Raw genomic sequence first — 16,107 nt, 5'->3', positions numbered from 1 at the left:
ACTCTTTCAATCACTGCTTTGCTTCCTTATCTTTGTCACTTCTAAGCTAAATCTGTTTCCCCCTCACTGAAACAAACTGATACAGAGGGCAGCAATCAATCAGATCCTGTTTTAAGCAACACAACATCCAAAAATATTAAACAGTGAACAAAAAATCAAGATGCTAAATAAGTGAAAGAGTAGAAACAAACCTTTTGTCATTCAGCATTATCAAGAAAAGCTCCACGTTTTGCATACTGCTCGTATATTCTAGTTGTATACAACCGCATCATAAAATATTCTGTGATTACAACAACATAGTCTGTGTAATGTGTAGCACCCAAACAAAGTAAAGTAACTCGAGCAAAGACACTTTCAGTTTAAGTGATTAAAAACTCCAGAGTCAGCGCAATGAATGTGGAAGGCTATGATGTCTCTTGAAGACAATAAAGGATTTGTAGAGTAGTGCTGCATTAACCCTCTTACTACTACACATTCCAATTAAACCTGCATTAAGAAAGGACAACCCACAGACATCCCATTATAGCCTGCCATTGGTGAGATAAATACAGAGGATGAATGTGCATCATTTCATGGACATTACAACTCATCAGCATTTCTCAGCAGCAGTGAGTGAACAAAGCTGAGCTTTGCTCAAAAGGCCAGCAGTTCTTTGTGTGGCGTAATTAGCAGGGCTGGGTCCATTTACATCTGTCTGCCTTTACAGGCCACTGATGACAACAACAACTGTCCTCAGTACAAAAAGACAGGAGATAGTTCGATACTGGGAGGGGATGCACAATTGTAACGTTGTACTTTGAAAGCGGACAGAGCACCTCATGCAATTAGTCAGGAAATCAATGTCAGTGATGGAACATCTGCAATATTGCAAATAAATCAATGAGCCACCCTAACCTCAGGCACAAATGATGACATTGTGATAAATGTGCTTGCTCCAGTCTGGCCACACACATATAAAAACAGAACGAACTAATTGTATGCGCCAATCACTGACATGTCATAAAGAGCACAAATGATGGGGTCATGTGTCAGTCTCACAGATGACAGCAATAAGCGGATCAGAGCACTAAATATCCTCCGTCTGTGCGACCTGGGTGCGTTAGGGACCGGCAGGGTGTGTCAAGATGTCGACCTCTTTAGCAAGACGTAGTAAAATAGCTTTAACCGGACCAGTCACTTTATTCAATATGCTCTATGACCCATCTGACACCCACTGAGGTTTACAGCTCACCTATGACCCCAGCACACCCCTTATACGCCCCTTCACACACACGGAACATAGAGGGAGTGTCCGCACCTCCAAACAAAGCCGACTAAAAGACCATTCCTGTATTCAGTTATGTAATCTCTTGACCCCAAACTCTTCACATACATAAAGCCACAACTGGACACACAAAGACACATATCCACCCTCTTTTGTGTTCATGAGGTAGCAAGTGTCCACATGGTGGTCAGCGATACAGGAGACACGTAAAAGCTAAACAAAGCGTCATTGTGTCTTTACTCTACTTACAAACATGCCGATGGCATAGTGGTGGTGGGCACGGAGTTTGGGAGTTCTTGTGTTATCTACTCTGTTTTCCTTAAATAAGCTCAAAATGAGAAACTGAGAAAAGAACTTACTAACTTTGTGGTAATTTGCATATATGTGAAACCACAATGCCCTTCTGTACTAAAACTGAAAATACAGATACAGTGTTCGCTCCAGCGATTCTCTGCTTCCTGTAGAAATGATGACTGTGCTTCTCTGCATTTCTGGACTTGAGTTCCCATTTTGTGTCATGAGTGTGAGAAAAAGAAAGAATGAATAGAAAGAAATAGAAATAACGAACAAAGAAAGAAAATTAAAGCACCAGGCTGTGTGAATCTGGTCTTGGCCACTCAGTTTATTTTTGTGCACCTCAAGATATAACAAGACATGAAAAAGCATAAATCTCTGTCTGGTGTACCCATTTATTTCTTATTTCTGTACTTCTGACTAACTGCAAGCCGGCCAAATATCACAAAAAGCAGTCAGTGTTAATATTTCTGGTTAAATAAAAAAAATGACTCCACTAAGAAATACAAATACTGCAGCAATTATGTTAAGTCATCATTATTTTGTAGCACAGAGTAACCAAACAGTGATGTGTGTCCAGCACAAATATTTCAGAAGTCTATGATGAGTTTGTGTTGCTTCTTCTCTATAGGGGGCACCTGCTCACACATTCCACAGCAGCAATCATGGGAGCTACACAAATAAAGTTGTGGGAGGTGAGCATGTGTGTGTATACAGGGGTTATGTTTGTTACTGCGTTCCCAGCTGTTGCTTCTGCAAGTGCTATAGACAAGCTTCGCTCATTACGTCTCCTTTAAAAGTTACTAGGAGTTCATTTTAGCAACTTAACGTGAGATTTACCCCTGAGGTACGTTTTATTGGGTCTTTCCACTATTGTAGCTCTGTGAGTACGAATGTGTGTGTGACTGTGTGCAGTCAAGACGTAGGTCAAGATGAGTCTCTTCCATGGGTCTCTGTGGACCACCCACTGAAGCCCCATGCTCTAAGCAGCAGAAGGGGGAAAAAGGCAAGCATCCCAGACAAGATATCACAAGAGACTGTTGCCTTTCTCAATCTCTGCTTCTTACAACTGCAAAACCAGAAAACTTTAACAAACAGAGGATTGTAAGAAGTACAAACCATGCAATGGATGAAGCCAATTTGCCTTTAAAGAGATTAATAGCTTTGGCAACTAGTGTGTGTGTGTGTGTGTGTGTGTGCGTGTGTGTGTGTGTGTGTGTGTGTGTGTACACATTTCTTCCTGAGCATAGCAGAAGAACTGGTCACTTTACTTCAGCTGACTTTCCCACACTGCTACCCAAAGCCACAATGGCTAAATAATAACTGACAGTCTGTTAGCTCTTCCTAACACAAACACGCAAAAACTCACACCCTGGCACACATGTGAATTTTATATTACCAACTGTATCCTTTACAGAAATTAATATAACCTGGCAGGAAACAAATGATAAATCATTGTGACTGACACTGCTTGAAACATATTCGCAATCTTAACAAAATAAGAGGGTATAGCGAGTGGAGAAAAGTTTCCAAATTGCTGTACAGTAAACCCACTCAGACCTGTAATATGTGCTGAGTGTTGGGCTCAAACCACCATGGGTATTGTTAGTAAATCATGACTATTGAGAGGTGCTAGCCACATCCTGACCACACACAATAAAACACACACACCCCTCTACCCTTCCCAAAGAAAAATAACTGCCCAACAGCCAGAGACGCTTTAAACAGGGTGGTGTGCGTGGGTGTGTGAGTCTTGTAGAGGAATGTTTATGTGTAACAAATTTGAGGAGAGGACTGTTATTGCGTGCACACATACACAGATCCAATACAAATGAACAACCTATTTTCATTCTCCTGTTCTATATGCTGCTATAGTCTGACTGTGTGTGATGATGACAGCTGAGCATATGCACGGGTCTCGCCATCTTTATTCACCATCCCCTGCAATTCTTTCTTGACAGGCTTTCACTGGGCAAAATCTCTATTTTCTGCCCCATAATTCCACAGTTTTTAAAACTCTCTCTAACTTAGTTCTTGCACTTCCTGTCCCATTCCAAGACAAACAATAATGCTTGCTTTGCCCACACGGGAAACCCCAGAACCACATATGGCTAGACAGACAGCAGGAAAGGTTCATGGGATATTTCATTCAACTGCTTGCCAAGTGTTCAGAGTTGGGTCTTGGAATACCTAACCTCATAGGTTTAACACACACACACACGCACCGACACACATGCATGCACACACACACAGTGTTTCCTTACCCTTGAACAATTCCCAGGCTCCAATTTCAGCCCCCATGCAATCTCAGAAGGGCGTTCAGAAACAGGAGAGTGATAACAAGAAACATTTTTACCTTCAACCACTTGAAAGAAACATGAAGAAAACAGAACATAAGATACTAATGATGAGATCTAGTGCACAGAAGGAATTCTACATAAAGACAGTGATATATATTTGTATATATATAAAAAAAGAAAGATTTTTCTGGTCCACTGCTGAAAGCCAGGGTTAACCTAGCAGTCAAGATCTATACAATATGATACCCAGAGATCGCTAAATATATTTAAAATAAGACCTCTTGGGTGCGTTTTCATGTGAACATAATTATGCTTTCCCCAGTCATCCTCTCTGGGTAGCAGGAGTCTGCAGGAGTGTGCGATACAGATTTGCATGGGAAGTCTCTGGCTGACCTTTGGCCAGGGGTAATTGGCAAGACAGAACTAGAGATGAGAAAAGAAAGAAAAAGAAGGCAAAACAGGGAGGAAAAGGGTTTGGAAGGTAGAAGACGAGGAGGAGTGATTCCTTGATTTTGGTTTTACACTGTGGTGACACACAAACCATCTTGCAGAAATGCAAATGAACTCATACATAACAAAGACAACCACAGAAAAAAAGCCAGAGAGTGTTAAATGGAAAGTTGCATGCAGTGTATGAGCCAGGGCATGAATAGCACTTGACCTGTCAGCTAACTGCTGACCTCACTACTCTGTAGCTACTAACACAAGTTGGCCAGAGGGTAATTATGGGCTACAGAGCAGCAGTCCACAAGAGCCAAGAACCACTAGGCAGGTTCAGCTGTGTTTTTTCCCCTCTGTGCTTGTCCCTCAGGCCTGCTTTTCTCACTGTGCAATTCACTACTTTTGAGTAAGTCCATAATTTATTCCTCAGTATGGACATGTTAAATTATTTTAAAACACACATTCATAACCCTTCTCTCTTCCTGTCTGCTGGCAAATTGTACCAAAATCAAAGCTCAATACAAATCTATCATTCAATCACTGTCTCACACATACAAAACACTATGTCACTGGTTTCCTTGTAATTAGATGATGAAGACTCTCGCAGTAACGCAGAGTAGCAAGTGTGACTGATAAGAATAAAGAGCCCTCTCTTTATTCTTATCAGGGGGGCGGCGGCGGCATGGAAGGAGAGAAAGATGGAGCCTTTGGGAAGCTTCCAGGGGTCAGGGCAAGCAGAAGCTTAAATCAAGTTGTTCTTTCCCAGCATGGCGCTGGAGATTATAGCTATCCATTCAGATATGATGGATGTAAAGAATGTGTGTTTTCTTTTCCACTTTCCTTTCCTGAAAAGCAACAGATATCACATAGAGATCCCAATGAGGTTAAGAAGTACTTGCTATCACAACTCCATTCAGAAAACAAATAAACCCGCTCCATGCTGATAGTGTAGGTTCCTTTCTATCTGTGTCTGCCCATTTGCTACTTATCAGACTGTGCTTATATCTCTGGTGTTTTTGATTTTTTTGTCTTAGTGTGCAAGCGTGTTCTGTTTGAGTTATCTTTGTATATTCAGACAGCAAGATAGAGCCACAATGTTATCAGAGTCAGAGAAGCACCAAGACTTCTCCTTCCTCAGTCTCCACATTTGGGCTTTCCTCTCAGGCTGCTGTCGTATGTACATTCTCCCTCGTTCCCCTGACATCAGACTGCCTGGACTGTGGAGCCTGCCTGCAGACCTCATGTCAAACAAAGCCTTTCAGCAAAACAAATTAAGGCAGTTATGTTGAAATGTTTGCATGGCACCACCTGAAAGAGTAAAAGCTGTTCTTTTTGGCTGGGGCTCGGCTAACTGGCTGGGTGTTGGCGTTGCAATATTTATGACTTGCTAACCCTCAGGCTGACTCCCTCCCCACTGCAAGCCTTAAACTCGCAACACATATGCCCCCTGCATCTCCATCATGCAGACGAACACACCCTTTCTTAGCACCTGACTGGAGTACTGAAAGGCTCCTTCTGTGGTGGAGGCATTTCCTGCCAGGCTATAGACAAGTATGTAATTGCTCGGGCATTTGTCTAATGGAAAGTCATGTTGACCAGCTCCACAACATTATTTTTCACCTCTGTTAACTGGGTAGGTTTTAGATTTTAACTTATTTGTGAATGAGCTTTTGAGAATTCCTTTATAAGACTTATTAACAGAAGCGCCACAAGGCTATATGCGGTGCGTGGTCTAATATCTAATGCAAAGCATGTGGAAATAAGAATGGGCTATAATTAGTCACACTTGTATTTACAGGCCACGCTGGTGGAAGAAATGTCTAATCCTAACACGTTTAAAAATCCCATTGGGCTCATGGAGAGTTAAACCAAATTAGGTTTGATGAGCTGATGAATGTGTTGGCATTGAGGCTGTTTTCTGAGGCTGTAATTTGCTCCTAGAAGTCTAAAAGAGGGGAAAATATTGAGTATTTTAGTTTAACTCGTGCTCTGTTTAACTCCTGTCTGACTCACTTCCTCTACAGCCTCTCCATGCATAGACAAAAGCAATACAAACTCACTTCAGATCACTGAAGATACTAATAGACCAATTCACATTCAGAGAGAATGCAAGCTAGACTGCAGAATTAATCAATGCCAATAAACAAATGAAAAAAAAAAAACAATAAAAAAATAAATAAAACTGGATCACTGTCCACCCTTTTTCTTAAGCCCTTAACTATTAGATTTTTTTTTTAAGGTTACATTTCTCTGAACACGTTCAACAAAGCATCCTTTCACTGGTATAAAATTCCTACCACATAACACGCTTTCCCCTCCACAGCTCAGATTATATCAGTCCTGGAGAGGTGCTGGTGTCCAGCACTGTCTGTGACCCAGCAGTGACACACAGATGGCCAACACAACACAGAAACAGAGAGCAGATGTGGCTAAAAACACAGAGGCCATCAATTCGCAGAACACATCCAGTCAAACACACACTTCCATGGACATGGGCCCACATATGTACACAGTTAAATACAGATGTAGCCCAAATAAGCGGGATCGTGCCCAAGGGACAAATCCAGTGCAGACACATAGTAACACAAACAGAGTGTTAGGTCAGAATTTTCTTAGTGCAACAGCAATAGCATTTAAGCCCTATAAACACAGCAGAAACAAAACCTATGACCTATGTATAATGGCTAACATTTTCAAAGGAAATGCATGGTGATTATGTATAACTAGGAGTCTTTAAAGTCTGGAACTTGGGAACTAGGATAATCTGATGATGTCCCCACAAACTCTGTCCTCAGCGTTAATCTAACCTTTCATGTCCAAAAGCATACCTCTTAAATCAAAGTGTATGTCAGATATTCTTAAAGTCATACTTTTATTTCATCAAATGCATTTCATTGTTGGCTTTTCCTAATAGTAGACATCCTCTTTTGGTTACCTACGAGATTTGATCTGTTTATTTCAGTTTCAGGAAGGAGTACACATGTGGTGGATGTTCTGTACAGATCTTATCGACAGAAAGAGGCTTAAGTCTGGAGCAGAGGGTGTCCTGTCTTGACAGAGTCTGCTTTCCTGTGCCCACATGTGTACTCCATATGGCTCCTTCCCTGCACTAACCACAAGGGAATTCCAGGAAACCTAACTGTACATGGTTTTTGGTCTAAATATGCTGTGTGCTGCGGTGGCTCTTTTAATCACCACATATCCATGTGGATGACCATGCCCCAACAGGTGATGTTTTTAGAAGATGGCACTGCTGGTTAGAAGGTTTCAGATGCAAAAAAAAAAAAAAGAAAGAGAGAAGATATACAGCAGTAGGATTGGATAGAGAAAAATAACATGTGCCAGAAAAGACTGGAATATGACTACCTGATATGCTGTTACAGAGGTCAAATAAATAAATAAATAACCAGATTTGATAGGCCATACCAAGTGAAACATTTCAGATGAAGCCAAAGAAGTCTGCAAATCAGCACAACTTGGGAAAGGGTTGATATATCCTGTGATGTGGGCAAAATCTGCTGAGCCTCAGAGTTTATATACGTGTTGTTGTTGATGAAGCTGCAGGCTCGACATGCAAACAAACACATTCCAGTGTCTGGTGAAGAAAGATTAGACAGTTCAGGGAAGGGAAGACTAAACAAGTAGTACCCTTACTTACGATGGCAATGATAACCAACAGCCATACTCTGCATCCATTTCTGTCACTGGTCACGGGCATTTTGAGAAATTTTAAAAAGCAAAACTCCTCTTTGGGCATTCAGATAACTGCATCTTCTTGAATTCGGTGAAACAGAAGTACCATAGACAGTCTCCACTCATCACTGTGCTCATCACTGTGTTTTAATGCCTTTGTTAGCTGTCACTCTGTCAGCCCTTAATCAACCATGTTGACAGATAAGGCTAACTCAGGACTGCACACAGTCCCAGTATGCACACTGCAGTCCCTCTTAAAAGCACAGATACCATCAGAATCGGACTAGAGGCAGAAATGGATGAGAGTGCACGACATCAAAGCAGAGACAAGCGCAAGAAATTTCAAAGGCTGCAATGACCTACTTCTGACATGTATGCACACAACTCCTTTAACCTGTCAAAATGGGCACTGTGCTCACTGAGCCTGACACACTTACCAAAAAGCTTGTCATAAATGCTGTTCTTGCATTGTGCTTGCTTTTTATTTTCCATTGCTTCCATCCTATTCTCTCTATCCAACTTCTCCCTCTGGAAAATTGGCTCGTTGTTCAGGGAGTTAGAGAAACTACTCCCATCGTTAATGCAAACTATGAACCAATGCTCAACCTGCGAGTGATGTACTGCGAGTTGGGCCTTGGTTTGTCCCAGTGAGGAAGAAGCTGGTATGTAGTGCATAACAGCTTGTTCTAGCCATGCAATGGCAACTATTAAGCTAGCGTACTTGTGCAATTTTGTTCGTCTTTTTTGTACTGTTAACTACACTGATGGGAATAGTAATACAAAGACAACAAACTACAATAAACAGTGTATTTGGATCCCGAAGGACTAAGGTGAAATACTCTACTTGTGTAAATTTGCAAATACTCATGTGTCAGTAGTGTATGTGCATATGTAAATGAATATCAGTATGAACTCAAGTGTGACTATCTCGAGGGGATAAATCTGTGTGCACAACGGTGAGGCTACCAGCGACTGTGTTTGCTTTTCCAGTGCAATATATCTGAGATCTGCAGTCTCCACACACTGCTTCTCTGACTCTGGTGGACAAAGAGGTCACTGACAGAGTCACAAAAAGCTCCCTCTTTCAGCTTGTTTACAAAAACAACAGTTTAGACTTTAAAGGAAAGAAGAAGAAAAAAATACTTTCCAAGCTCGGCTGAAGAACATCCAAAAGAAGCTGTGCCCTCATTCAGCACTGGCTGGAGTGATCACAGCCTTTACTTTGGCTCCCAGGCTGCATGTACACGCTGGAGCAATCCTCCACACAGACTAACTCTTCCTCAGCTGCAGACATTTGGCTTGAATCTACCTGGCTATATCAAGTCGACTCCAACAGATTTCACCAGAGAACGCAGCACAGAGTAATTAAATCCAATCCATGCTCACAAAAATGTGTTTCCTCTTAAACTGCACACTTCCCGATCCTTCTCCATGCAGCCCTCCCATCTGATCTATTTGTGTGTAATTAAAACATTACAACCCAATCACCCACAAAATGGTTCTATATTGACTACAATGGCTGGCTTTAGTTTTGCTGGGGGATACAAGCTGCCGAAAGGGTGCATTCCAGCTAATGCCTATTAGCAATTACAACCATGATGCCTGGCACTGATTTTTTTCAGAGTAAGAAGCAGGAAAGCTGATTATTTTAGTAGGGGTTTGTGGTTTGACACAGACTTAGGGAGTTATTCAGAGTTTACTTTGGGATATCTGTGAATGGAATGAATGTTTAAAGGCAAGGCGGAACTGATCTGCACTGGCCCAGAAACAACCAAATAAAGGATTGAATGAAATATGAATAAAGAGTTTGTGTGCATCTGTGTATAGAGATATTTTTTCTCTTGTACTTCAGCTAGAATGAATTGGTTGTGTTATTAGGTTAGGTCCTTTATAGCCATTTGATTGGGCAGATCTGACAAAAAAAAGCAAAAGAAACATAAGCACAGAAAGGCTACTGTAGTTTAACCTCCTTAAAGGTTTCAGAAATTGGTGACCTTCTTGCTCACATCCAATCATAGATGTACATCAACAGTGGCTTTCTGATGACATGCAAATCTACACTGAACACAAAACAAACAAACAAAAAAGTGGTAAAGTGCATTCTTCTGCTGAAATAGACCACTAGTATCAGGGAATACCATTGTGTTGTCAATGATCTCTAAAGATATCAAGTTAGGTGGTGCTTTGTGTCAATGCAACATCCATGTGAACATGATTTCTAAGCTGAGCTCTGCCTACAGTGTCACACTCTCGGGTTCGGCAAATGAGTCACACTGTTTTAACTGTTTAGCATTCAGTGATGAAGCGTTTACACTTAAACACCAAAGTATAAATGGTCTCACGCAAACACTGCAGAGACGCGGGCAGGAGTATAAATAAAGCTCGTGTCAGCCCTTACACTGAGATGATGCAATGCACTGTTATTCCTCTTAGATATTGCTGACATTCAGGCAATGCTCCAAGATGCCTGGTTAAAGATTGCAACCATTTGCCAGCCTGTCATCCTGCTTCCCTCATTAGCTTCCCGAGCTGTAATCCCAGCCCTATGGACAGAGGAATGTGACTCTCCCATTGCACATTTTTCAGTGTAAACAGGTCAAAGAAGTTTTATAAACATTTAACTTCCCCAGTTTGCTGACAGAATACCGATTTCCAATATTGAGATTAGAACTCTGAATCTAGACACAAAGGAACAACTGCTTTCAACTTTGCAATCACTATTTGTATGTCACTTGACCTCTTTCCCATGAATATCTGCCATGCCCATCTCTTTGGTTCCACTCCCTTCAGTGATTTACTGTAAACAGTGTTAAGAAAAAACGTGACTCATGCTGCTGTAATATGATAGGAGGTACATTGCCAGAAGGCAAAATAATGTTAATACAGTTTTATTAAAAGAGACAGGAGTTATACCTGAGGTGGTTCACAATATGAACTCCAAGATTATTGTTTGACTTTATTTTCATTAATTTAACAGACACAATCACCTGCATGAGAGGATAAGAAGTCAGTGATAGTTTCCTGGTTCGGTGCTATTGGCTTTTTACTAGTCAGACAAACCATTCGTGCAGTCATATCTGTGAAAGCATCACTCATGGTTTGCCAACAAGGGTCAGTATCCGCAAAGCCAAGTATAAGAAACCACATTTAAGTACAGTGAAACACAGAACTCTAAAGGGTTACTGTTTTTACAGCTGGGACAACACAAGCAACCACTGCAATCAGTGACATTGACCATTAGTGTGAATGCAGCCTGGTACATGCAGTCACAAATAAAGCTTTAACACAAAAGCACGAGAGTTTAGTGAAGCATTAACCCCATCTACTAAAGCTTTAACACTTAGTTTTGTTGGCCCTTCAAACAAATGTCTGCCGGCAGTTTTCAAACGGGTCACCTAAATTAATCCGTGTGGATATTTAGGAAAACGGGTTTGTTGTTAATGCTCGTCTCCAACATACTCAACACTCTTGCGAGCCCTTAATATTATTAACATTTTTAGGTTTTTTTCTCCCAAAACTCAGTTTGATCCTCACCAGATTTGTGCAACAGGGGAATGTATTTTCAGAGTGCTGGTTTCTCCATCTGTGTGACCACAGCACTGGGCTCCTCTCCCTGCATCTCTCTGCCCACTGTTCCCACGCCTCTTTATGGGCTAAATACATATTTAGGGAAACACTGAGTAGCAAATCATATGCTCTGACAGTACACCCCAAACCCAATACTAGCAGTCTTTTTACTATCTTCATGGATTTAAAGAAAGAAGAGAGAAGAAAAAAATGTTAGTACTGGACTAAGTTTATCTATCCATGTATAATATTTTGAGCATGAACGCTCTCTTTCACTGAGCCCCTGCTTCAGACTATACAAGTATTCACATTCAAGTTTTAGAACAGCAACCCAAATATCAAACTACTGCCCAGTGCAAAGTGTGAATGGGGCTGGTGATTGAATTTAAAGTCATGTCCCAAAATAAATGACCCTCTAGTCAACTGTTTGCAAATCTAACTACTGGACTGCTGTTACAAGCCCCTTGAGCAAACAACTATAAAGTCCGAGAAAAGCGGGAAAAAAGTCCTCCAAACACTTGAATGGTGCTCACTTGGAAATTGTCCTATTAGCCAGACCAAAGCTTAACACACATCTGTGTTCTAGACATAACGATCAATGATTTCATAGCCACTTCTACTGTCCATTAGTAAAGCTACTACTCTGCACTTTAACATGCTCCACTGTACTGTCAATACAAATTATACCAGGAAGTGCTCGCTCACGCCATTTCCTTGTGAGGAGAAATAAATGACAAATGGATTCTTCTGTATAGTCACATTGTGTATAGCGTTCAACCAGTGCTGTAGATCCATTTATATGCAAGCAAAGAAGACTAAATTGGTTTCAGGGTCTGTGTGCATGTCAATGTGCTCGGGTGAGTCTGCAAGTGTAATGAATAAGATCCTGGCACATCACAACTGGGTTTCTCTAATGCACTCCCTGTAGACCAGAAGAAATAAACAGATAAAGATGAAGTGGATGTGGATGTGAACGCAATGGCAAAAAAAAGGGAGAAAGAGGGAGAGAGAGAGCCAAAAGTTAGACTAAGCATGAGAGGGCAAGAGGAAAGGAGGGAGGGAGGGAGTTTTCAGTTTTGTTATTGGAGCCGTACAAGTCATTTCTAACTTAAAGAGTTCCAGATGTGGGTCAGCCTCTGAGAAAGAGGCAGAAAGATGAAGTGAGATCAAGTGAGAGGGAGGAGTTTTAATAGAATGTGCCGTGCATTCGATATGATCAATAATCTACCCTCCCATACTGGTTTGTAAGAAGGAAATGGATATTTGTTTTTTGTTTGGGTGGTAGGCAAAAGAGGGGATGTTGCTCAGCAGTAGGAGGTTGCCGTTTAGGGTGTAGGGTGTCAGGTGGAAAGATGGTAGAGGGGTATGTGGCTTCCATATCCCAGATTTAGCCCTATAAAAAGCTATGGTGGTCAGAATAATAGTCTGTTGTTATTATATGCACACACACACATCACACGATGGTCTTTCTCAAGACCAGTGACTAAACTCACCAAAATAGGCCAAACCTAAGCTAAAGACATCTGGTGAAGTAATGTGACAAAAGCTGCTTTTTAACTTTTTTATGAAATAGCACCCCAATTCAAACGTAAAACCAAACAACAGGCCTGTCTAATGTACAGCAATGTTCTGTTTATAGCACTTGCAGGCTTAAATGGAGCAGATATAATGATGAAGCCACTGGAAGCTGTACAGACTTTGAAATGGAAGGTAGCAGTTAATATGTGAGTGCATGCATGTGGGAAAGTACTATCTATTACGAGCACATTGATCTCAGATCAAAAGTTGGCCGTGTTACATTGGCGTCTTCTCCACATGCACGGCACACTTGCACATAATTGTGCAAGTGTGCTTCATAATTGTATTTAATATTGACTATCTATAGTTATTTTTTCTTTCTCTCTCTCTCTCTCTGAGTTGTGTATATTGTTCCTTGGTGCGTGTATGCATCCTCAGCATTTGCTTTGACTCCCTCTGTGTTTGACTAAGCTGCACGATCACACAACAAAAGGCCATTGTGCTGCAGTAAAATAGCTCTGCTCCAGGGAGCTGGTAGTGGGCCACAAACAAAGGCTGGTTACACTGTCCCAACACAAGCTCATGCATCAACTCAACGCTGGGCTGCCAAAACAGTCATGGAAAGAGCACTGTGAGTGTACTAGGGATCAACAGAGAAGGCGGAGAAAGAGACTTGATTCAGAAGGGATGTGAGGGTGGAGGAAACAAATAGGCAGGGAGCAGGATGCACAGCTGTAGCTGGAGGAGAGAGGAGGGAGAGATGTAAGAAACAGTATGCAGGGATGGTGGTGGGTGAAAGAGATCTGTCTACCAGGAGTACAGGATGAGGAAATGGAAGAAAGGGAGGATTTTAAAGGAGTGTGGCCAACACAGCGAGAGGCTGAGAGGTGAAGTCAGCGCATACAGAGAGCTATGTCAACAGACAAGCCTCCTGCCTAGACTCTGAAGGCTCTCTGCACTCCAAACCACAACAGTAGAACACCAGAGTGACATGTGAGGACTCAATCTGGCTGGTTGAGTCTTTTTTCTCAGCAATTTGTTGTTTTGTGACTTTGGTTGAACAGAAAATGCCTTCTTTGCCCACATTAGAGGCAATTTTCTTACTCTGACAAGTCAAATTGGCAACAAATACATCAAACTCTCACACACTAAAAGCTGCTGTTGTAATCAGCACCAGGCCACAATTAACCTTTTTCCACACATGGACTCAGAGGGAGTGGAAAGTTGTGATCAACACTCAGGAAGACCAATATGTGATACAAAAAATAGTATGAAACAAAACATTCACTGAAGGTCCTCACTCTATGCTATGCACTGTTAACTTAAATGCACTTTTATATACATCATTTATATTTACCATTAGCGTTCTTCCCGCAGATGAGGTGCTCATAGTGTTGCAGGACTCCCCACAGCTCCGCGTCATTGTTGACCACCCCCTCCATGGCCTCTGCACTCACCGTGACGCACCCTGACCCCAAATCAGGCCCTGAATGACCCCTCTCGGCCATCAGCACCCGGGCACCTATCTCCTCCACCAAAGCTTCCATGCATGCAGTTAGGCATATGGCCGCATACTCGTGGATGCGCACGGAGATGCGGGTGTCCACCATCCAGCGGAAGAAGCGTCCCACAGAGAAGGAGAGGCCGCAGCGGGCGGACTTGCCTTTCCTCAATAGTTCACCGGCACTCATGCTGTACAAGGAGATGGCCTTAACTGTAGCAGAGACGCAGTAGTCGGCGAGGGCCCAGCTGAGCACCAATTTCATGGCACTCTGCACTTCGAAGCGTGTGCAGCGGCAGTGCATGACGCTGAGACGCTGAGCCTCTCTGGAAATGCGGATCAGAGCCCTGCGGAGAAGGGTGGACAGCCGCCTCACAGCCTCCGGTGAGAACACAGGTGTAGTCCCCCATTTCATGCTCCCACTCTCGGCCACTTTACGCAGTATTTTGGCCACCTCCTCCTCAGTCCATGGAAACTCTTCCAGTTCAGGTAAGCGTGGACACTTGGAGAAGATGTCCTCTGGGTCTTCTGGAAGGACAGTGTTGACAGTGTCCCAGCTGTTGTTCCTGCTATTCATGGAGCCGGAGTAGTACCACCAGTTCCCCCGGTGAGGGGCCGTCATGAATGCCTGGGAGTTTGACTTTGAGGAGGACAGGCTGAGGGATTTGCAAGAGTCCCCCGCCCCGTAGCCCGAGTCCAGAGTTAGGTCCTCCAGGGTTTTCATGTGGGCATTGCTCAAGCCAGCCATTGTCGTCCAACGGCCTTCACAGAGACCTTCTGGAAGAGAGGCGAACTTCCTCAGCGGCTTACCTGCAAAGTCAGAGAAGCAGCTGACGAAACTCCTCGGCGAGCTGGACGAACTGGTTACACAGCGCAACACTTGTCAGACATGCTGTGGAGTTCAGCGTGGGACGGCGAAATACTACAACTCCTTCAGCAGACAAAGTCCTGGTTGTTAGAAAGAGCAGACTGAATCAAAACTCTCTCTATTTCATTTACAAAAAGGACAGCCAGGATGATTCAAGTCGCACCCGGCTCACCTTCCCCCTGATCTCACCGGGATTTAAACTTTCCTCCGGTAACCTGTCTTTTAAGAGATGAAAACAGTCCTTCCGCGATTTCAATACAGCCAGAGTCGAGTTTACTTATAAAATAGCTCCATGTAGCCGCTCAACAGACAGAAAGTCTTTGTTTTTTGCGCAGATAATTGTGGAAAAGTTCGAATATATATCTCTGCTCTCCTCTCACAGCTCGTCGTCACGTACAGTGTACCGGAGAGACTCGGCTGCAGATGTGCGTGAGGAGGGACTGCTGCTGAATGACAACGCGGAAGCAGCTCAAACACCAATCAGAAGACGCCCGACTCTCACGTCAGCCAATCAGAGCACACTTAAAAGCTCTCCTAAGTTGGAAAACAAAAGTAAACTTAATTTCCCCTGAAAGAGGGATACCGTAACACTGACGTGTATGACCTACTACTGCATTTGCCCATTATCCAAGTATCACACAATGTTTCAGATATTTTGTGA

General features: G+C 42.6%; 1 protein-coding gene across 1 annotated transcript in view; it reads right to left on the bottom strand.

Moving 5' to 3' along the window:
- abtb2b (ankyrin repeat and BTB (POZ) domain containing 2b) overlaps positions 1-15,863 on the bottom strand; it is a 39,570-nt gene extending 23,707 nt beyond the window's left edge. The window contains exon 1 of the mRNA XM_085281733.1: positions 14,435-15,863. Coding sequence (XP_085137859.1) covers positions 14,435-15,326 — 892 coding nt within the window. The 5' untranslated portion in view covers positions 15,327-15,863. The remainder of the gene's footprint in view (positions 1-14,434) is intronic.
- Positions 15,864-16,107: the final 244 nt, after the last annotated feature.

The sequence above is a fragment of the Mchenga conophoros genome, linkage group LG7 (genome assembly GCF_057382185.1).
Source record: "Mchenga conophoros isolate Kocher_MC1m ecotype Shallow Benthic linkage group LG7, M_conophoros_male_GT1.1, whole genome shotgun sequence".
Lineage (NCBI taxonomy): Eukaryota > Metazoa > Chordata > Actinopteri > Cichliformes > Cichlidae > Mchenga > Mchenga conophoros.
Note: the sequence above shows the minus strand (reverse complement) of the source record. Positions and strands in the feature narration are given on the sequence as shown.